At 40.1% G+C, this 24,445-nt stretch overlaps 1 protein-coding gene across 1 annotated transcript in view; it reads right to left on the bottom strand.

Annotated features, from left to right (window-relative positions):
* The window catches only part of POU6F2 (POU class 6 homeobox 2), a 417,852-nt gene that overhangs the window by 46,875 nt on the left and 346,532 nt on the right, over positions 1-24,445 (bottom strand). Inside the window, exon 5 of the mRNA XM_032234653.1 lies at positions 9,532-9,672. Coding sequence (XP_032090544.1) covers positions 9,532-9,672 — 141 coding nt within the window. The remainder of the gene's footprint in view (positions 1-9,531; positions 9,673-24,445) is intronic.

Below are 24,445 nucleotides of genomic sequence, written 5' to 3'. Positions count from 1 at the left end.
TGCGGAGTGCAGCAATATACTGATTTATGTTCTTCCCTTCTCTCTGGTTTTGGAGGTTAAATTCATGCGGCCACACAAATTTAGAAGGTTGTAGAGCATAGTGTGTTCTCATTGTGTTTTGTAATGCCGATCAGGCGACAGTCTGAACCAGTGTTGTTCAGGTAGAGCTTTGGTGGTGTCAAAGACCTCTGGCCCACAGTAGTTCAGGAAGATGGCTCGTTTTCAGTTGTCAGAGAGCCCAAGGAGATCGCTTGCTTCCATGAAGCACATTATGTAGGAATCCCAGTGTTCAGTTGTTGGGTCAAAAGGAGCTGAAGGGGCATGCGTTGTCATCTTGTGCAGTCAAGGCACATTTGAATTTGCCACTTAAGATGGCCGCTTGATGCCACGATTGCTGCGACTGGATTGTGTTGCTGGATTGTAATGTCAGCTCTTTTTGTGCCTAGTTGCCTTCCGATCCCATCTTTGTCGCCAATGTTAAGTCAGGTGAATGGATGAGGCAGACTCAGGCTTCAGTGACAAACAACAGCTCTTTACTGGAATAAACTATGTACAATCCAGCGCCGCTCTGTTTGACAGCTAGCCCTTTTATAGGGAGCTATCAAACAACTCAGCCAATCACTATTCAGTATTTTCCCACCAGATTGGAGTACTTTAGTGGAACCTACCATACTGGCTGTCAGTATGTAACATTTGGGAAAATCTTGAGAATCACAAAACATTTTGAAATCTGGCTCTGGATCTAGTCCTGACAATATTCATAAACTAAGTTTATTGTAGAAAGAACTCCAAATGTTTGAACTAACACATCTAAATGTGTTTCTTGAAAACAAGTAATCTACATATAATGAGAAACATAGTAGAATTGGTATCCAAGCATATGAATGGTACATACTGTTTTATATATCCTCTATATACAAATGCATATTAAATGGTATCTGCAATGTCTATATACTAAAACTCTCAAGCTCATTTGTTTGTAATCTTCAGTTGGGTGAAATTGGAAAGTATAGGGGAATCAAGTAACTCAAAGGACCTAACTTACAGAATGCCAGGACATATGAATTCCATGGGGAATGAATTGGAAAGTTGTGGCTGCTTCAGTATTGCTTCTCTATTAGTGCTTCAATGCTGCTGTTGCATTGGCATGATCAGTTGTAGTCATGCTTGGGAAATAAAATTCCTGATAGCAATTTTGAAGTCAATGGGAAGCTGACAGGTGTAGGGATAGAGGAAAGGTTATGTAAAGACATGCGCAGCACACTGTCACGATCTCAGTAGCTCTTTACCTCGAATATCTATGACCTCACCTAATTAGCTTCACCAGGCAGTACCAGGAACCATCTGGATATGTGAGACTCCACCCTGGGTGGGATGTTCTTAGAGATTGACAAGGAGAATGTGCCAATTACAATGCTGTTGCTATATACTCATTGCTTTGCTTGTAAAAACTGTATAAAAAAAATAAACCCTGCGGAGGCAGGTAGACATTTTGGAATGAACCCTGTGATGTCTGGACGCTGAATCCTTCATCTGGTGCCTGAAGCAGGACACCCTCCAGGGGAGCAACAGACAACATACTTACCTTCATCTGGAATAGACCCCAAGGTGTACCTTTCATCCTTTAGGACCCCCTAGAGGTAAGTATACATTTCAGTCTGTCTCTACACCAGCAACAACATGTACAGGAACTTGGTTTGGTTTATTGGATTTATATGCTGCCCTTCTCCCAAGGAGTCAGAGCGGCATTCAACATTAAAAAAACACATGTTACAAAAGTTAATAAAATTAGATAGAATATCCAAAAAACAAACCCAATTAAGATTCACAATAACATTTTTTAAAAATTCGATTAAAATTAACAACAATTAATCATTTATTTTGTTTTGTTCAGGCCAGGTTGGCTTGCTGGAAAAGCCAACTTTTTAGGGCGCGTAGGAAGGACCGGTTCCACCACAAAACCGCGAAGCCCTTATCCGCGCCAACATAAGTGCGGAGGGCAAATCCGCGCCGTCCGAAGTGCTAAGGAAAAACGCGACCCTACCGCAATGACATAACCGCGGAGGGCAAATCCGCGCTTTCCGAAGCACTCAGCACCCTAAACCTAACCCTAAACCTAACTCTAAACCTAACCCTAAACCTAACCTTAAACCTAACCCTAACCCTAACCCTAACCCTAACCTAACCTAACCTAACCCTAAACCTAACCCTAAACCTAACTCTAAAGCAAACCCCTAAACCTAATCCTAACCCTTACCTTAATTTAAATCGGCTTTCTGCCACCGCGCTGTTTTAAAGTGCCCTTCAGTCGCCACGCTATTGTCGTGGTGGTGATGATGCACAGTGATGACGTCGCAGCTTTAGCGACGCGGTTTTATCACCACTATTTTGACAAGCGTGGTTTTGTCGTGCCACGGGAAGGACCGGAGGTTGGGGATTATACGAAGCTCCAGGGGCAGCTCATTCCAGAGGGAAGGCGCTCCCACAGAGAAGGCTCTCCCCCTGGGGGTCACTAGATGACACTGCCTGGCCGACGGCACCCTGAGGAGGCCAACTCTGTGAGATAGCACTGGATGGTGGGAGGCTACCGGTGGCAGTAGGTGGTCTCGCAGGTATCCTGGGCCTAAGCCATGGAGTGCTTTAAAGGTCATAATTAGTACCTTGAATCGCACCCAGAAGACAACCGGCAACCAGTGCAGGTCGCCTAAAAGGGGTGCAACATGGGAGCAGCTAGATGCCCCCATGATAACCCACGCAGCCGCATTCTGGACCAGTTGAAGCCTCCGGGTGCTCTTCAAGGGCAGCTCCATGTAGAGAGCGTTACAGTAGTCCAGGCGAGAAAGGACAAGGGCATGAGTGATTGTGCACAGAGCATCCCGATCCAGGAAGGGGCGCAACTGACGTACCAGGCGAACCTGGTAAAAGCCCCCCTCCTGGTCACGGCCGTTCAGGTGTTCTTCTAAACTAAGCCGCATACCCAGGAGGACTCCCAGATTGCGGGCCTTCTCTGAGGGGGCTAAAATTTCTCCCCCTATCATCAAAGATGGAACAAGATGCACAAATCAGGATGATGGAAACCACAGCCACTCAGTCTTGGAGGGATTGAGCTTGAGTCTGTTCCTCCCCATCCAGATCCGCACAGCCTTCTTTTGCAGCTCTTGCTGCAGTTGAGAAAGTTATAGATGTTTTGAGCATTCAGTTTGTGGATCATATTTCTTATAGAGACTGTCATGAACTCGCCTAATTAGCTTCACCAGGCAGTACCGGGAACCATCTGGATATGTGAGACTCTGGGTGGGATGTTCTTAGAGATTGACAAGGAGAATGTGCCAATTACAATGCTGTTGCTATATGCTCATTGCTTTGCTTGTAAAAACTGTATAAAAAGAATAAATCCTGAGGAGGCGGGGAGATAATTTGGAATGAACCCTGTGATGTCTGGACTCTGAATCCTTCAGACAGGAACTGTAAAATTGATTGTGATTGCCAATGCCCTCTACCCTCTTCCTATTAGCAATATCTTTGCTTGTGGGAAGCTGCAGGGAGAAAGATGATGGGGAAACTGGCAGGGAAGGTTAAAAGTTGCTCAGTCTATTCCATCAGTTGCTCTGTGCTCAGGCTGCACAGGACACTCATGCATCTTTTCACTCCCTCCTCCTCTCACCTGCCTCTGGGAAGGAGAGAGAAGGGACAGCAGCTATACACCTGAATCTGGGAAGAAGAGGGAAGGGAGTAAGGAAGGAAGTAGGAATAAATGGATGGGGGCAGGAAGTGAGAGAGCAAGGGAGAGCAGGAAGGAAGCAACTAGGAGAAAGGAAGATTTCAGATTCTGCCTGCCAGCTCACCACAAAGAGATCCAGTGGTGTAGCCAATGGATAGTTGGAAATCAATCCCAGTCCAACTGACTTTTTAATTATCCATTGTCATTCTGTTTTTCTCTTTAGATAAGGAAATATCTTTGAAATTATGATCCATTGGATTGTCTAGTAATTACTGTATTAGTATGCATTAACATTTGGCACCATCATTATTTTTTTGATTGTGTGTTTCGGTAAGATAGCAACCAAGTCTTTTATATATATAAATGGAAAATAGAAAATGGATTTCATTGAAAACAAAGCACTACAAATACAAAACAGTATTACATGTCGATTTTACAGAAGATGCCGTTGAAAAGGCACCATGCAACCTAAAACCATCTCTATCTATTGGCCCTGATGTATTAGGTGCCTACTTCTTTAAAAAGCTCTCAACCACCCTAGCAAAACCTCTTGGCATAATCTCTGAAATATCCTTCAGAACCTAATTTATGGTCACTAGCCACAGTCATCCTTATCTTCAAAAAGGGTGAACCCAGCCTAGTTGAAAATTACAGACCAATCTCATTATGTTGTCTCACCTGCAAAGTCATGGAATCAATTGTAAACCAATCCATTATCCTCTACTTAGAGACAAACGACATATTCTCTAACAAGCAGTTTGGCTTCAGAAAAAAATTGTCCTGCCATCTGCAACTCTTACACTGCAAAAACATATGGACTTCACAACTGGACCAGGGTAAGGCAATAGACGCAATTTATATAAACTTCTGTAAAGCCTTTGATTCAGTAGTACATGACAAACTACTTCTAAAACTAGAATCTTATGGCATCTCCAGTTCTCTGCATAAGTGGACAGCTGTGTTCCTACCAAACAGGCAACAAATAGTCAAAATAGGAAATGCCCTATCAAACCCTGCACCTGTTAACAGGTGCTACCTACCCCAAGGTAGCATTTTGGGACCCACACTCTTTATACTTTACATAAATGACCTGGGCGATCATATTATAAGCAACTTTGTTCTCTTCGCTGATGATGTAAAACTTATTCAACACCACTGACAATGCTGCTACCTACAAAAAAAAACCTTGACTATGTGTCAGAATGCTCAAACAATTGGCAACTCCAAATCTCAGCCAACAAATGCTCTGTCTTATACAGTATATATGACCTCATAGATGACCCGCACTCTGTCAAGGACCTAGGAGTACTCTTCTCAAATTATCTAAGTGCCAAAACTCATTGTAACAGCATTGCCAAAAAGGCATTAAGAGTTGTCAACCTAATCTTGTGTAGCTTCTTCTCTAGTAATATTGTACTGCAAACTAGGGCATGCAAAACATTTGCTAGACCAATTCTTGAATACAACTCATGTCTGGAACCCGCACTGCATATCAGACACTAATACAATCGAATGAGTCCAGAGATATTTCATGAGAAGCGTCCTCCACTCCTCTGCTCGCTACAGAAAAACTTATGCCACTAGACTTGAAATATTGGGCTTAGACAACTTAGAACTTTGAATTTTGCTGCCTTTGACCTAAGCATAGCAATTATCTGCTACAATGTCTTACCTGTCAATGAATACTTCAGCTTCAATCACAATAACACACAAGCACACAGTAGATACAAACTTACAGTAAACCACTTCAAACTTGATTTCAGAAAATATGACTTCAGTAACAGAATTATCAATGGCTGGAATGCACTATCTGACACTGCGGTTTCTTCCCCAAACCCCCAAAACTTTAACCTTAGACTGTCTACTGTCAACCTCACCCCATTCCTAAGAGGTCTTTAAGGGGTGCGCATAAGCATACCAGCGTGCCTACCGCCCCTGTCTTAATATTCCCTTATATTCATATTCATTTCTTGTATACATAATCATGTTATCTGTTATCTATACACAATCTGTTACCTAATTCATGCTTGATGAAATAAATAAATAAATAATAAAATGTTTAAATGCTCTATAAATTTCCTAATCATGCAAAATCCATTTATGCTGTAAATAACTGCAATTCTATATAAAATAAGCCATAGCAGAAAAGAGAAATGTTTTATGACTGTATATGCATAGAAGTATTTATCTTACCTGGAAAATTTAGAACTTCACTCCAAGTCATATCAGGTAACAACAATTAAAATGACTAAAAATCTACAACAGAGACTTTTAATTGCAATATTTATCTAACACGAGTTACCTAATTAGAGCAAAGATAACAAATAGCATACTTGTCAAAAAATAATCATTGTGGGGTGTACAATTACTAAGGAGGGTGCCAATATGTCTTCCTGTGATGAGATATTTAGGTGTGGCATTCAGTGGAACCTTGCAGGAAGGTTTGTGCTGAATTCTGGAAAAACTGTTTGTGCTGAATTCTGGAAAAAACTACAGAAACACTTTCCAAAAAGTTCCAGTGTTCCAGAAACACTTTCCAAAAACAATTCAAAGGTACTTCCACATAAAGTATATTGCATTAATTTAAGCTGGACAAATATACTTCTGTCATTTAACCTTCCAAATGCAAAACTGAAACTAGAAACATTCCAGACTGTGAACCAATTTCTGCAGGTGAATATTATCAGATCCAAAACAATTGAAATTCTACTCCTGCATACTTTTGCTTCTCAATTAGAATTATCTTAATTTATTATGCATTCAACTTTTCTTATAGGTTCTGCAAGATACTGATTCAGAACATCAACAATTTTCCTGGTCGAAAAAGCAAAAGAGAAAGTGCAGCAGATTTCAACCATATATTAACAACAATAGGCCCAAATTTCACTGATAAACCTTGCCAACCATGTCCTTGACTTATGACCACAACTGAGTCCAAAATTATTGTTGCTAAGTTAAACATTTTGTTAAGTGAGTTTTGCTCCATTTTATGACATTTCTTAGAACAGTTGTTAAGTTAGTAATACAGTTGTTAAATGAATCTGGCTTCCCTATTGGACTTTTTTGTCAGAAGGTTGTAAAAGATGATCTCATTATCTCAGGACACTGCAACTATCATAAATATGAATCAATTGCTAAGTGTCTTGAATTTTGATCGTGTGACCAAGGAGAAGCTGCAACAGTAGTAAGTGTGAAAAACAGTCATAAGTTACTTTTTTCAATGCCATTGTAATTTTGAATGGTTATTAAATGAACTGTTGTAAGTCAAGCTTTACCTGTAATAACATTAAACTGTGAACGTTGCTTTAATCATTCTCAGAAGTATCACTCAGCCCTCATTATAAAAATGGAATTTAGTACAATATGAAGTGTTAAAATTAAACATTATTTTGTGGTATCAATCTTCCTAAATGAATAAAGGAGGCTTGTTAATTCTATTGATATTAAATGATCAGTGTATAGAATAAGAACTGAACTGAAGAAATGCTCAAGATATGCTCAAGGTTCTGAAGGAACTGGCAGAAGATTGAAAAAGAGCTGATATAGTTCCCATCTTCAAAAAGGAAAAAAAAATAGAGTTAGGAAACTACAGATCTATCACTTGACCTCAATACCAGGAAAGATTCTGGAAAAGATAATCAAGCAACAAATCAGGAGCAAACAAAGTACCGGAGTATAAGACGCACCAAGATTTTGAAGAGGCAAATTTTAAAAAAGTTTTTGCACTCTGCAGACCTCCCCAAAATGGCCCGTTTTTCATGAAAACAGGCCTGTTTTTTTTCCAAGAAAGGGCATGAATAGCCTTTAGGAGGCTTGTAGAGTGCTCCTGGGGGGTGACCCTCCCCAAATGAGCAAAAAGCGGCCCATTTTTAGCAAAAACAGGCTCATTTTTTTTGTCAAAAAAGGGCATGCATAGCCTTTAGGAAGCTTATAGAGTGTTCCTGGGGACTGGGGAGGGAAAATTAAGCAACAGATGGCCTGTTTTTTGCTCATTTCTGCCCTCTCCAGCCCCCAGGAGCACCTTGAAAGCCTCCTAAAGGCCATTTTGGTGAAGGGGTGGGATTTTGGGAGGCAAAAAAATGCTGTATTCAGTGTAAGATGCACACAGATTTTCAGCCTCTTTTTTGAGGGAAAAAGGTGTGTCTTATGCTCTGAAAAATACGGTAATAACCAAAAGCCAACATGGGCTTGTCAAAAAGAAATCATGTCAGACTAATCTTATTGCATTCTTTGACAAAGTGACAAAATTAGTGGACTAGGGAAATACTGTTGATATAATTTATTTGGACGTCAGTAAGACATTTTATAACGCAGACCATAACCTACTACTAGATAAAGTAGAAAAATATGTGTTAGACAGCATCACTACCAGATGGATTCATAACTGGTTGACCAACCGCACTCAACTTGTAGTCCTCAATGGAATTGCATCTACATGGAGGAAAGTATGCAGTGGAGTACCCCAAGGCTCTGTTTTCGGCCAAGTACTCTTCAATGTCTTCATCAGTGATTTGGATGAGGGGGTAAATGGGAAACTCATCAAATTTGCAGATGATACCAAGCTGGCAGGAATAACCAACACTCAAGAAGAATAAGCTTAAGATACAGAAGGATCTTGACAAACTTGAATATTGGGCACTATCTAACAAAATGAAATTCAATTGTTAAAAAAGTAAGGTTCTACATTTAGGCAAGAAAAATAAAATGCATAGGTATAGTATCTCATTAGTAGTAACTGTGAGAGGAATCTTGGAATTCTAGTAGACAACAATTTAAATATGAGCCAGCAGTGTGCAGCAGCTGACAAAAAAGCCATCACACTTCTAGGCTGCATAAACAGAGGGATAGAATCAAGATCACGTGAAGTGTTAATACCACTTAATAATGCCTTGGTAAGGCCATACTTGGAATACTGCATTCAGTTTTGGTTGCCACAATGCAAAAAGATATTGAGACTCTAAAAAGAGTGCAGAGAAGATCAACAAAGATGATTAGGGGACTTGAGATTAAAACATATGAAGAACAGTTGCAGAAACTGGGTATGTCTAGTTTAATGAAAAGAAGGACAAGGGGAGACATGATAGCAGTGTTCCAAAATCTCAGGGGCTGCTACAAAGAACGGGAGTCATGCTATTCTCTAAAGCACCTGAGGGTAGGACAAGAAGCAATGGGTGGAAACTAATCAAGGGGAGAAGCAACTTAGAACTGAGGAGAAATTTCCTGAGAGTTAGAACAATTAATCAGTGGAACAACTTGCTTCCAGAAGTTGTGAATGCTCCAAAACTCGAAGTTTTTAAGAAGATGTTGGATAACCATTTGTCTGAAGTGGTGTAGGGTTTCTTGCCTAAGCAGCGGATTGGACTAGAAGACCTCCAAGATCCTTCCAACTCTGTTATTCTATATATACATTTGCAAAGGTAGGTGCAAAGCCAAATCAAGCAAATGGTCATGTTAAATTATTATCCTTTTAAAAATATTTATCTCATAGTTTTATGTTCTTAATGCTGTAAGTTGCCAGGAATCTCTTCAAAAGGAGATGGGCGGCAAATATATTTAATAAATAAATAAAATAAAATAATTTTAAAAATAATATTGGATGAGCACTAACACAGAGATTTAAGTTCCAATGATTTTCAGGGTATACTTCAATATAACAGCTTCAATTCAAACCTTTATCTTAATGTTCTACTTTTTAAAAATGTTCTCTTGTATATCTATGCCCTTTCATATATGTACAGTCTCAGATTATTAACATTGGAAATACTCAATATGCCATTTGAATTCACTATTTCCATCCATCTTCCACTCACCTGTCCTTGTGCATTAGTAACTAGTTGACCTGTGACCCCTTGAAGACTGGAGAGTACATTGCCAAAAGCTGGTGAGTTAGCTATTGAGCCCATGGCGGCTGCGGCAGTGGCTGCTTGACTTGCCAGAGGATTATTAACCAGCTGAAAATGGGAATAAAAGAGGAAAGAATAAGGCTACTCACTGCAATTCAGTTCTATAGCGCGACATTATTAATAATCAGCTTGATGGGAAGGAACAGTTAATCTTAACATCTCAAAATGTGTTTGAGAGCTTTGACAATATGAATATCAGGCAGTCCAATTCCAACACTTTATAAGTTCGATTGGAAGAAGTGGAAATGATTTGACTGGAAGTGGATGGTAATGATAATGAAATTTGCTCAGAGGCTTTTCTATCTGTAGGGATTTTTTTTTTAAAAAAATAGAAATATAACTTATTCAAATGGAATATGGCTTTTAAAAACATTATGTAAAACTATTTGAGATTCATCAAAAGCAACTCTGAATTAGATACATATATTTGAGATGGGCAGTTAAATAAATTTATTCAATAAATAAATAACACTATATATATTTTTCAATTATTCTCTTTCAACTGGGACAACCATAAGCTGCAGAATTCCTCTCCCAGGAAAAATCTTGCAACCAAATGATCTACAATTTTATATAAATAGCCATATTTCATTCTTCTCTTTTTCTTCCATGAAAACCTACATTAAATAAATTAAAGGAAAATCCAGAGAATGTATAACTCACACAAATCACATAATAATTTTTGAATTACAGAATATAACAAAGTAAGTTTATAGCAGTAATTAAGAAAACATTTTTTTTTAAAGGTAGATGATGGGAACAGAATTCCTAAGTGTTCTATGAAATTTTTAAAATCCTATAAAAGGCAATTTAAAGTGTTTCAATTCACTATTAAAATTTCTATTGTATTGTTCTAAAAAAAAAGTTAAAAGGAATATAGGAAATATAGGAAATATTTTAAAAATTGAATGTAGATCTTAATTTCTCAACTATTATGGTCATTTAATAGGGCATATAATTTAAGAAAATTACTCAGAACAAATGAAACCAAATGTGTAAGGACACAAGTACAATATATTTTTAAACAATATGTATCATTCCTCAGATTTCCTGTGAAATTAAAAATATGTAACCAAATCAGAGTGCTGCATTAAAGACATAACTGTCTTAATAAGTTGACTTTTAAAACATCTTTTAGATTTGTTTTAAGCTGCAGGGAAGAGAAAAGGGAATTAAGAGAAAAAGAAGGGGAAGTATTAGCTCTTTAAAGAGGGGCTATATTTCTTTCAAGTGGCTCTTATAAATCATTTTCAAAACACACATTGTTCTATTATTTAATATATATTTTATACTGAAAGTAAAAAAAAAATCTGAATGAATACTTGATTGTATTAAGAGACCATGATAGAAATATGCACATGCCTGGTATAAAAACATCTGAGCTTTCAGGGGACTTTTAAAAAGTTGATTTGCACCATTCATTATATAAATTTATTGTAGCTGAAAATTTTGCTGTCTAAATCTACTTAAAGTCAAACTTACTGTACTCAAGAATAACTACTGATAGGGATGTTGCTGATACAACCTGACTTGATTCAATATGAATTGACAGCACACTGCATCCTTCAACATACATCCTGCTTTCACTCAATACAAGGCATAAATTGTGGTATCTCAAGACATTTTTACTTGTAGTTAAAACAAAACCTAATTTTGTTTTCAATCCAAAAGATATTTAGCAGTAGTCTTAGCAAAAACAAAAAACAACAATAAGACATATAAATAACAAAAATATTATATTAAATCAGTCAGTTTGATTATGCATATTCATCTGTGCTAGGATTTTGTGCTGTTAGGATAAAATAAATGGATAGAAATTAAGGACTACTGTTGGGACTCAGTTCAATCTCACATTAAAAGGAGAGAGGGATATGACTGGGTTAGTTCAGGCTATATTTGCTAGCCAAAATTATAAAATGATATATTATCAGAAAAATAAATCTGCAGGCTCTGGATCAGTCACTGGTACCAGAGATTTAGTCTTCCAAGCTTTTGGACATGCTGAAGCACATCCTCAGGGAACTTCTCTCTACCAGAATGTATATATTGGGATAGATGCCTGGTTCTGTGTGGCTTTTTATTTGTTGATTGGGACAAGCCATTAAGTTGTTGGCTGTTGTTTCCTTGCACTGTCATATTCTCACTCCTAAGTACTTGGTCAGCTGGTGGTAAATCAGCATTTCTGTTGACTTATAAAGGACCTGTTTCCCAGGCTTCAATCATTTCCCTGGCTATCTCTGTACCTGATTAACCAATAATCTTAGTTGCTGCAGAATTGAATGTATATTCATTGCAATGTAAGGCGACCAATGAATTTGGGTTTCCTTGTCAGACCTCTCGTTTCTGTTCTTGCAATCTGATGGTTAGCTTTTGCTGAACAAAAGTCCTTTGGTTGTTCAGTCCTTAGTGCTTGTCAGAATAAAACAAGTGCTGCTTTATGTGTCAGACTATAAGATAAGGAGAAGGCATTAATCATGGAACAATTTATCTGTCTATTGGCTACATAATTCTATGCTTTGTAAATGTCTGTACCAAACTTGTAAATGTCTTACTAGTCATAAAGTCAAACACAGACATATATATGAAATTTGATTTACAAGATTATATTATATGGAATTGCTGCACTAGTCACTCAGTCCACAAGTCAAACCAAGAGATTCTGATGCAAAGAACTGAATATTATTGGAATATGAAATATGATCTGGTTTAAATTCAGTAGCAATAAATGGATTCTCTAATTCAGGGCTCCCCAACCCCCGAACCGCAGCTCACTACCAGTCTGCAGCCTGTTTGAAACCGGGCCACAGAAGTGATGAGTTCAAGTACATGCACCATTCTGTTTGCACCAATGGAGCTGTGCAGTGTGTGTGCATCTGCTACTTTCTCTCTCTCTCACCCAACCACACCCACACCTGTGCCTGGCCAGGCCAATAAGGTGGAAATGTTGGGGACTGCTGCCCTAATTCCTTCCACTCCAGGGGTGTATTCCTGCCAGTCCTAATCTCTTCTATAGAAAAGGTTCCACAAATCTCCCATGCCATTTAGAACTGGTTCCAGTTCCCTCCCCCTGCCCATCTGCACCACGCTTGCCCGACCCGCCGCTCACTGATTGGCTGGCTCACCAATCACCCCGCCCACCTCTAAGAGTCAAATGAATCTTAGGCTGATGAAGGATTCTGTTCCAAACACATGTTCCTACATTCTGAATTTTTTTCTACATTCTGTCATTTTTCAAACTGCTATTCAACTAGCAAAAACTAAAATATCTGGTAAGCAGTTTTATTTCAATGTAGAACTTCTTCACATAAGATCAAATGAAAGAAACATCTGAATAATTCTGGTGATTTTATTTCTTGGGCTTTTTTTCTGCTTTTCCTACAGGATTAAGGTCTTCAAATTCAATTTATTTTACTAAAAGTAAAATCAATAGAAGGTGGTCTGTGCTTTGTAGAATCAAGCTTTTACCCAATATTAGGCCTTTAAAATACCTTTAATGCACCACAAATTATCACTACCAGAAAGAAAGAAAATCAAAATTCAGTTAATCAAGTAAAAAGTTTGGTTTCATTTTTTTTAGATCACTGGTTGACGTATTGCACATTATAATAGAAACTGTTTTATTGTGCGCTACTGAGAAGCCATTCATCAATATGAAAGGTAAGAAGATTGCATCCTACTTTTGCAACATTTTAATATGAGAAATAATTAAGAAATATAGCTTCAAGTAACATTTTATATGCCACATTTTTATTCTTTGAGTTTCATATCCAGATTTTCAAAAGATTTCCTATGTGACCTTGAAAAAAATGATCTTTTTTTTAAAAAAAATATTTGAGTTCAGTTTAGCTCTCCTACAGATACTAATGGTAATTAAATGCTATAAATAGTAATCTTTATGAATTTTGCCAAATTGAAAACTATCAGAAGGGGTTATATATGAATCTCTTATCTTTGTATTGTCTAGTTTCATTCTAGTTACTTGAATATTCTATTGAATATTTAAATAACTGATCATTCATCAGTGAATGATTAAACTGAATACTAAATGATTAAGGAAAGTGCCAATATTTTTAAAAAGCTGCAATCAAAAGAAAACTAGCATCTCATCTGCTGAATATATTTTATTTTAAGGAACTTTTTATTGTTGAAGCCTGCATAACCTCTAATACAACAGTTTAAGAGCAGACTATTGGTCATGCATTATGGTTGTATATACTTTATGACCATGTTTGAACAACTGATGCCAGAAAAGTGTAATTTCACTTATCTGAAAAGAATGGTTGGTATACCACGCAATACCTTATCCACCCAAAATTCTCAATGATTTAAGGAGGCTTCAGTTTCGTGAAGCACTTGCCTTAGAAATTATTTCAAATTCAAATAATTTTTGAAGAATTATCCCAGAAAGAATGTGTTTTCCTCATTTGCTTTTGATTATCAGATGGCAAAATATATACAAGGGTGTTGTCTGTATTTCACTGTTCTCATATTTGAGAAATATGCTGTCTTTCCTCACTGCTCAGCCTGGTTTTTCATATTTCATTCAAGATACTATCAATAATCTTTTTCAATTAATTGTTACACCTGCTTCTCTGAAACTATTACTGAATTTCTTTTTCCCCAGAAAAAACCTATCCAATTTCTCTGCCTACAAAATTGATGGATTTTTTTCAGGAAGTCACTTGTGTTTAGATTTAGTTTGGATAATATATTTTATTAATTTAGAGGTTTACAAAATTTAGAGTTTTTTAAACTGATCTTTATCCTTACACTTCTTATTTTTAAGGAGGGGAATAGATGCTTTGAAATGCAAAATATCAAGCAACTGGCCAATCAGTGTCTATTATTTAATGCCAGAATGATTAACTTACTCTATTTTCATAGAGCACAATCCTGCCTATTAATAGGCATTAACAGGCATATTTTTTATGTCTTAAATATTATTGGATATTGAAGGAGCAAAACTGTACACTGTAATGCTGTGTGCTCCTGTGCTCACACACACCAGCATGATTGACATGCTTATCTTTTAGTTAATTAGTATGCACATACAAATGCATATGAAACAAGTTTTTTTTAAAAAATCTCTGTGGCACTGAACTATACTAACCTCAATACAAGGAGATGGTGTTGGACTTGGGGAGGAAGAAAGAGGAAACTCCCCTATTTTACATTGAGGGGGGCTGTGTAGAGAGAATCTCCTCCTTTAAATTCCTGGGAGTCCATCTCAGTGAAGACCTCACCTGGAAAAACAACATGATCCGGGTGGCCAGGAAGGCCCAACAGAGACTCAACTTCCTTAGGGTCTTGTGTGAAAACAGAGTGGAACAATAACTGATGACCTCCTTTTACCTGTCCACAATAGAAAGCGTCCTCATTTGGAAGAAGGCGGGGCTTAGCAGTGAGAAGACGGAGTTTCAGGCTATTCCTGAAATTCCCCTATTCCGAAGGAAATTGGACGGTCCGTTTCGGACCCAAGCTGTCCCGGAGAGACAGTGAAAGGTTGGAGGAGATCCAGTGACCACAGAGACGTTCGCAAAGTCTCTGGGGGGCTTGGAATTTAACCTCCTTTGCCAGTTCCTTCTGGATTAGCTGTAAGCTAACCGAAACTGCAGGTTGCCCCTAAGAATGGTGTGAGTGTTTTCAACTGGTAAGCTGATTTTATTACTGAAAGAGATATGATCCGCATAAAAATTTAAGCTAATTGAAACCAAAGAACAGAAGAATCTAGCGGCGAATTGGTTTTTTTTATGGGTTTATGGCCGGTGGTTACCCTATTTCTTAAATGCTTTAAACGCTATTTACATGGATAAAGGAAAGTTTACTTCAACATCTCCTCTGACTCTCTTTAAATGGGCTGTAAACCAATTTACTATAATTTGGCTCCTTACAATTTGACACTTTTATTGCTTGGCTGTGTTGGTCTAAGATCAGATAAGATTGCACAGCTCCCAGCTTGTTTTTACTTGCAAATACCTTAAAGCCTCTAAAGGAAGAAATATTAGCTGCGTCATAAACATGGCGTCTATACAAGCTTCAAATGATTCATTTCAAATGATTTTCTCCGCATTTCAAAAGTTGTCTGACACATATGATAGATTTGAAAAAAAGCTGGACTATTTGTTGTTTTTAACATCCAAATATGAAGAAAAAAGTGAGAACGTTGAATGTTTGAATGTTCCTGAAATACAAATGAAGAATGTCAGAAATGAAGTTTCTCAATTTGCTGACACACTGGGCATCTGGTTTAAAGATTCTCAACTTGCTGATACGCCGGGCGTCTGGTTTACTTCGGAGGGAGAAAGAGATGCAACGCTTGAAAGGGGGGCATCCATACAGAAGATTTATTTCAAAAGACAGAGCGCAGGAGGAATGAGAAGCATTAAAGAATCTATACTTTATGAAACATCATTTGCAGAATTTCCGATACCACCCCTGAGAATTAAAGACAAGCTGAAAAGTGCAACAAGCGTAGGACAATGATATTATATCAGAGGCATCCTAAGCAAAAAGGTGCGAAGATATTCCTGTTTGGACTTGCTTATAAAGACGTTTGGTGAACTTGTTCCACGAATGGCAATAGGACTAAGGAGGTTTTGTTATTGGAGAGACACAGGCTGATAGATGGAAGAATACAATTCAAAATTAGCTAAACCTAATTACTCTTATTTGTAATAGACATAGCTGAATAATAATTGATATTGATAGTAATGTATATAATGTGGAGTTGATATGATAAATAATAATTGGATATGAGAAGGGAAGGTTGGAAATATTTTTGGACCATATACAAAGGTTATTAATCGCAATAATTATCACTATTAAAAAACAAAATAAAACTATATACAGTTAAATGTTAACTAATATGGGGAAAATGTTACGATATACGATATAATTACATAAAGAAGGGAGAATGATAATAAACTATATGCATGGAAGATGGAATTTTTGGTATTAAATATTATGGATGTTCAGCTAAAACAGGATATGAGGATTTGATGTTAATAGAGGATTTTACAAACAAGTAAATGAAATGCTAGCATGTGGTTATGGATTAAATCTTTGGTATAGTTAAGGATGAAGGATGTTTAAATAACTACAGTCAACTAAAAGTGGAGGTATAATGATATCAATATGGTAAACATTTGAGTTAAGATATTTGAATTAATATGAATTAATGGAAGAGATGCACCAAAACATGTTGTAACCAGCTGATATACTTTTTTATAATATATACCTGTGTTTTGTTTTTTTTTGTTTTTTGTTTTTCTTTTGTTTTTCCATTTTTTTTCCCTGCCTTGTTTTTTGTTCTTTTTGTCTTCTCTGTGTTTTGATTTTTTCCTTTCCCACTGGTGTGGGCATGTGTTGTTTAAGTAACAAAAATTATTATTATTATTTTTAATAACAATTATAGTCAAATGAAAATGGATATATGATGATGGTGACATGTATGAATATTTGAGTTAAAATGCTCGAGTTAACATGAATTATGTTTGTTGACTGTGGAAGAGATGCGCAAAAGTCTTTTTGTAACCAACTGATACACTTTCTATAGCATGTAAAGAAGGATGTTGTATTTGTTTTAAATTAAAAATTAAAAAACATTGAATTAAAAAAAAAGAAAGCGTCCTCATTTATTGCATCACAGTATGGCATGCTGGTTTGACAGTCGCAGATAGAAAAACATTACAGAGGATGGTGAGCACAGCACAAAACAATGTGGGCTGCCCCCTGATACCACTAGATGAGATCGCTAGGGCTTGCTGCCTTAGAAGAGTGAGGAAAATCATCAGGGACCACTCACACCCTGGTCAGCACTTCTTCACTCTCCTACTACCAGGAAGGAGATAGAGAAGCATAGCCAGCCACACAAACAGGCTGAAGAACAGTTTTTATCCATGGGCTGTCATATTTCTGAATGCGAAGTAATATCATAACTACATTAGACTTACAGGGCCGGCGCAACATGTAACATGTTCACACTGGTGTAATGGGACTGGGTGTTTGTTAATATGATTTATGGGGTTAGGGATATTTGTTTTTCTTTGTCTTTACTGTGAGTTGTATTGTGTTGGGGGGGGGGAATGCACTGAGGGAGCTCAACCAATCTCATTGTACATATGTTGTGCACTGGCAATAAAGAATTATTATTATTAACATGTTTAATATTATTTGGAATTATGGAAAAGTAAATGAAGTACCCCACCAACAATATTTCCTGGCTAAATACTGGTAAATACTGACTATGTTAAACGAGCTTGTTAAAATATGTTAAACGAGCTTGTTAAAATATGTTAAACGAGCTTGTTAAAATATGTTAAACAAGCTCATTTAACTATGTTAAACGAGCATTACATATGTATATTAATATCCAGTTTATTATGTCTTGGACATAAGCATGATTTGGGCTTGTGCACAATGAAATATTTATTCTTGTTATTTAGGAAATTTATATTGCCGCTTATTCGCACATGGCAACTCAAGGCAGTTTACAAGAAATAAACCATTGGCTGTCAGGAAGCAAATATATTCCCTTGAAACCAAATTAATTAATTAATGCTTTAATACCTAAACAGAAACCCAAAAATATTTTTGTCCCATTCTCTTTGCTATCAGGTTGAACAACTATCTTGAGGAAGGAGTGCATCATTTCAAGATAAAGATTTCAGTAAAGATATTTCCATTGAAAGCACTCAATCCTTCTTTTCTTTTTACCAAGGATATTCTATATTTCTTAGTACTTAGCAAGGTTGAAAATATTTTACTGGGTGTATAGATTATGTAAAGACTTATCTGCCTAGTATAAAGATTCACTCTGTCTAAATAAGCTGCTAGATGAGGCTAACAATGAATAGAGGTGTAGAATAGAATAGCGTAGAGCAGAACAGAATAGGAATACTTTATTTGGCCAAGTATGATTAGCATATAAGGAATTTGTCTCCAGTGCAGACGCTCTGGAGACAAAACAACAGAATCATCATCATCATCATCATCATCATCATCATCATCATCATCATCATCATCATCATCCCAATAAGAAGGTGTAGTAAGGAAGATATTGATTTTATTAATAAATAATTAATAATAAACCCCAGTAAGGCACTACCTTGATGTGGTTGTGGGGCTTGTATACTCTGAGGAGGATGAGAGCTTTGCCAGAGGTTCAACCATACTGGACAGGTCTCATCAGAGGAGTTAGTCAAAGAGTGTTTTTCCCATACAAAAAATATCATGAGACGTAAATTTCAGAAAGTCATACTGGCTCGGATGTCATCTGGTTTAATAAGTCCACATCAGATGTTGGAGTTTCTGGATATCTGATGAAAAAAAGGGACTTAGAACTGTTGGCTGAGCAACCAGGGCCAGCAGTTGCAGAATACTGGAAGAAAAGATGTTTAGCTGTCACAAATATACAGTGATTGAAAACAAAGAAATAATGACTTGTCATTACAAGTACAACAACAAGAGGATATTTGAAATGAATGCACCAGTTCTGTTAAAACAACATCTAGAATCAGAAATAATATAACAGAGGCTAGCAGATACAAAATAAAGTACTCATAGACACAGAATTAGAAGAACTGCAAAGGTTTCCCCAGGGCAAAGAAAGCCTTGCCAGAAATAATTCAAAATGTAGAGGCAAACCAGGGAGAATTGGCAGTAGAGGAATCCAGCAAAGATATACAATTGTTTTCATTTAGAAACCAGGCACCATCTCCTCTTCCTCAAGAAGAACAAAGCCCTCTAACTAAAGAAGTAAAAGAATCAAAACAACAAATAACTGTGGATCAAGAACAGCACTAAAACATCCAAACAAGCTGCATTGAAGTGTGTTCCGAAGAAATAAATAGTACAAGCATTAAAAGATGAAAATACTGCAATATCAATTATAAGCACCAACTCACTGCAAGAAACTAACCAACTAATGTACAGCACAGCTGCAATTATAACTAAATACCTGGGATGCAAAATCAACAAAGAAGAAAAAAACCAAACAGTGTGCTAGAAAAATGGAAGAATAGACAGGAAAATAAGATCGGCAAGCTCAGATCAGTTGCAAGCAAGCTAGAACAGATGAAAGAAAAGAAGCTGAAGAGTAAAAAGACCAAAGAATACCTAATCAAGAAATACCACTTAAAAACAAGGAAGATCAAGGAAGCATTGGAAATAATAAAGCAGCAAATAACAGCTATAGCCAAGAAGATCAGCAGATATGAATCTCAAATTGCAAATTATAAGCAGAATCTCCAATTTCAATCCAATCAGAAATGTTTCTACCAATCCATCAATGGAGAAACTGCAGTGAATCTGTCAGTATCTGACAAGAAAGAAACAGTGCAGTTCTGGGTGCAGATATGGGATGACCCAGGCAGGGGAGGCGTGGCCTCACCAGTCATGAGGAAAAGGAAAGAAGTTTAAAGAATTATTTTAAAATAATTAAAGCCAAGGTAGTTGCTATCAGATTCTAAGTCACAGTGACTTGGAACAGTGCTTAGTGTTAACTATAGGAGGAGGCCAGAGAACTCTTTTGCATAAGGAATTTTTCGCCTTTTAAGAGTTAACCAAGGGTTAAAAAGCGAAGAATTCCTTATGCAAATGAGGCACGTGTTCTCTCACCTCCTGTAGAGGGCATTTTTAGAGGCTTTTTAGAGTTCTCTGGAAGCAACTAGCTCAGTCTGACTCAGAGCTCTGGACTTTCATGAGGGCAGAGTTGAAATCCTCTCTGAAACAACTTTGCAACTTTGCAACTTTAATAAGATTTGTATGCCGCCCATTCCCTAGGGACTCTGGGGACAGAGCTGGAAAAGGTGCATGTGTGGGGAGGGGGAAGGAATTCAAAAAATTTGATTGCATGCAGAACCCACGTTGCCTTTTCAAACACACACACACAAACACACAAACACACACACACACACACACAGCTGGATAAAAGTATATAAGCCCAGCTTCACTGAAAAGGCAACGTGATTTACCTGCAACCAAAGGCTCCGATCGGAAGGCAGCAGGGGAAGGGGGGGGTATGGCAGAGGAGCTGCTTTCAAGCCTTTGGAAAATATATCCAATCCAACTTCTGTGTTTGTGTTTGTTTGAGAGTGAGCGAGTGAGGGTGGTGTTAGATCGGCTGTATGAAGAATCAGAGGCGTCTGAGGTAACAGTAACCATTTATTGTAACAAGAACGTTTGCAACAGTAACTAACAGTAGACCGGATAGTCTCTAGAGTTGTGTGTGGTAGATCGGGTAGCCTCCGGAGTTGTGCAGCCTTTTATACTCGGCTGTCAAACCGTTTAGCCAATCGCCTCTTGTATGACAGTCCGGCAACCCGCAGGCACGTCTGATTGGTTAAGACGCGCCTGGCTGCTGCCGAGCTGTCATTCGTAAGTGCGAGGGCTTATGAGGCTATTCAACACTTCTTCCCCCCCAGCTGTGCGCATGCGTTAGACTTGCGCACGCGTAATCATTGAGATATGCTGGTGAACGGCGGACACGCCCCGACCGCCGCAGTTGTACTGCAGGCGGATCTGGTAAAGGATGTCCCTGTCTGAGCTCCTCCCTTCGGGGAGTAGAGCTCCAGGTGACGTCAGAAGGCCCTCGTTGTGTAACTGGAGAACTACTAAGGAAAGGTAGGCTGGGCGATGGGGGCGCGGCCGAGGATGGTGGTGGATTGGATATAGGCCGGTAGGCGGCCTGTGAGGTGGGAGGGTTAGGCCCAGAGCGACCTAAAATATATGGGTGGAGGATTGCGGACTCGGCTTGAGAAGTAGCAGATGTAGCATCAGGGTTCGGAACCCCTGAGGGAAGGTTAGGCTGGCCTGAGTTTGGGAAGGCTGGAGGAATGTCAATGTTGGAGCGATGTTGCGGAACCAGGGCTGGCTGAGAGGCGCCTATGTCAGACCCTTGCGTGTCGGCTTGAGTCGATGATTCAGAGTTGTGTCGGTGCCTCAGTTGATCCAGGTGCCTTCTCCAGATGGAACCGTCGGAAATTCTTGCCCTGTAGGAGACGGGTCCTGTTACTTCTAGGATGGTGGCAGGCACCCATCTATTCTCCATAGTTCCGAGCCCAGACCAAATCCCCAGGGATGAAAGAGCGGGAGGGTGTTGGAGGCCCCAGGTTGCCAGACTGAACCCCTGAATAGAGGGGATGCAATCTATCCAGGGTGGTCCGCAGGCGCCTGCCCATCAGCAGCTCCGCGGGGCTTTTCCGTGTAAGGGGGCAAGGTGTGGAGTGCTGTGCCATTAAGTACGGATCCACCCTTGCCTGCCAATCACCTCGGTTCAATCGTCCCAAAGCCTCCTTGGCCGATCGAACCGCCCTCTCCGCCCGGCCATTGCTGGCCGGATGGTAAGGGGCAACTGGCGCGTGGCAGACCCCTTGCTCGGCGAGGAATGTTTGGAAGGTTGTAGATGAGAATTGCGGGCCGTTGTCGGACACTACTGTGTCCGGCAACCCATGGGTTGCGAACAAGCGTCGCAAGGCTCGCACAGTACTCTCGGCTGTGGTGGAGTGCATAAGCAACAATTCCACCCATCGAGAGTACACATCTACAACCACCAAGAAAACCTGTCCGTGGAAGGGGCCTGCAAAATCAATGTGAATGCGGGACCAGGGTCCACGGGGCATCTCCCACTCCCAGGAGGGAGAGGAGGGGGAAGATGGCCGGGACTGCTGACAGGTTACACATTTGGCGACCCAGGCCTCGATTTCTGAATCTAAGCCTGGCCACCAAACGTAACTCCTTGCTAGAGCCTTCATGCGTACTACTCCCGGATGATTCTTGTGAAGCCGCTGTAATATTTGTTGCCGGAGGACCGATGGGATGACCACACGGTTGCCCCAAAGTAGGCAACCAGAATGAAGTGATAGCTCTAGTTGTCGGGCCTTGAAGGGCCTGCACTCTGGAGGTGCAGCGGCAGTAGGCCATCCTCTCAGGACCCAATTCATTATCTGTGATATGACTGGGTCATACCGATGCGTGGCCACATCGGTTGAAGACAGGGGCAATTCCAATTGAGCGATAGCAAGGACAGAACGGCAAGGGACCGATTGGATGTCCTTGTCAGGTAGGGGGCAGCGACTAAGGGCATCTGCATGCCCTAGTTGCTTGCCTGGACGGTAGCAAAGGGCGTAGGAGTACGCCGCCAAGAACTCCGTCCATCGGGTCATCCTTGGGGACAGGATAGGAGGGGTCGGCCTATCACCGGCCAGAAGCCCAAGGAGTGGCTTGTGATCGGTGTATAGAGTAAAATGTCGCCTGTATAGGTAATCATGGAACTTTTTAACCCCGGACACTGCAGCCAGAGCCTCCTTGTCTATCTGGCTGTAGTTCCTCTCGGCGGAGGACAGTGTCCGGGAGTAAAAAGTTATGGGAGCTTCTGAGCCGTTGGGAAGGACATGGCTCAGAACAGCCCCCAAACCCACGGGGGAGGCATCACAAGCCAAAGTCAGGGGCATCTTGTCGCTATATTGGACTAAGACTGCCTCTGACGTCAGCAGGGATTTGACAGCCGCGAACGCATGTGCTTCGCGGCTGCCCCATTGCCAGGCCGCGGATCGGTCGAGCAACCGATGTAGCGGCTCGGCTAGTGATGCCTTGTGGGGAATAAACGGCGCGTAAAAATTCAAAAGGCCCAGGAACGCTTGCAGCTGCGCCTTTAAGGTTGGAGTGGGAGCGTTCCTGATGGCTGCTAGTTTTGAGGGGGTGGGGTGAATTCCCTGGGCATCTATTGAGAAACCCAGGAAATCCGCCTGTGGTACAGCAAAGAAGCATTTGCTACGCTTCAATTTTAATCCCGCGCCCCTGAAACGGTCGAGGACCTTCCGCAGAACTTTGATGAGGTCGGAGCGGCTGTTTGCAGCGATCAGGACGTCATCAAAGTATGGAACGACACCAGGGAGCCCATGGAGCAAGCACTCCATGAGGCTCTGGAAGATCCCCGGGGCAACGGATACGCCGAATTGGAGGCGGCGACAACGGAAAGCCCCCCGGTGGGTGACGATGGTTTGGGCAGCTGCCGCATCGTCATCCACAGGAAGCTGCTAGTAGGCCTGCGCCATATCCAGTTTGGCGAAAATGCAGCCCTGCCCCAATGAATGGAGCAGGTGCTGCACTACAGGGACTGGATAGGGGTTTGCCTGGAGGCCAAGGTTGATCGTCGACTTGTAGTCGGCGCAGATCCGAATGGAGCCGTCGGCCTTCACTGGAATCACTATGGCTGTTTCCCAACGTGAATGGTCAACGGGCTCCAGTACGCCCTGCGCCACAAGCTTATCAAGCTCGGCGTCCACCTTTGGCCTCAAGGCAAAAGGCACCCTGCGGGCCTTGAGCCTGATTGGAGCAACCTGGGGATCCAAGTTAAGGGAAATGGGGCTACCCTTATAGTGACCTAGCTGTCCATCAAAGATGTCAGCGTAGTCCGTTAGGACTGCTGCTACATCAGAAGGGGGCGTGTCCACTATGGAATGGATTCCGTTAAGGGATAGACCTAAGGGAGAGAACTAATCTAACCCTAAAATGGAGGGTAAGGGCTTTAGCACTATTAGGGCTGGCAAGACAGCAGAGTGAGTGCCATAAGCAACCCGTAGTGCATAAGAACCCAGAGTGGGGATATGAGAACCTTGATAGTCTTTTAAGATGGCGTCGGGGGGTGACAGTTGGGACCGTTTGACGTTAGGGCAGAGCTTAGAAAAATTGTCCCAAGACAGGAGAGATTTGGATGAGCCGGAATCGACCTCCATTTGGCATGGTCTCCCCTCAATAGATAAAGTTATGTTGATTTTTCCGTACCCTCTGAGGCCAGGTTGACAGCTCGTTTCAGGAAGAG

The sequence above is a fragment of the Thamnophis elegans genome, chromosome Z, assembly GCF_009769535.1.
Source record: "Thamnophis elegans isolate rThaEle1 chromosome Z, rThaEle1.pri, whole genome shotgun sequence".
NCBI classification, from domain to species: domain Eukaryota; kingdom Metazoa; phylum Chordata; class Lepidosauria; order Squamata; family Colubridae; genus Thamnophis; species Thamnophis elegans.
The sequence above is the reverse complement of the archived record's forward strand: the minus strand, read 5'-3'. Positions and strand labels throughout refer to the sequence as shown.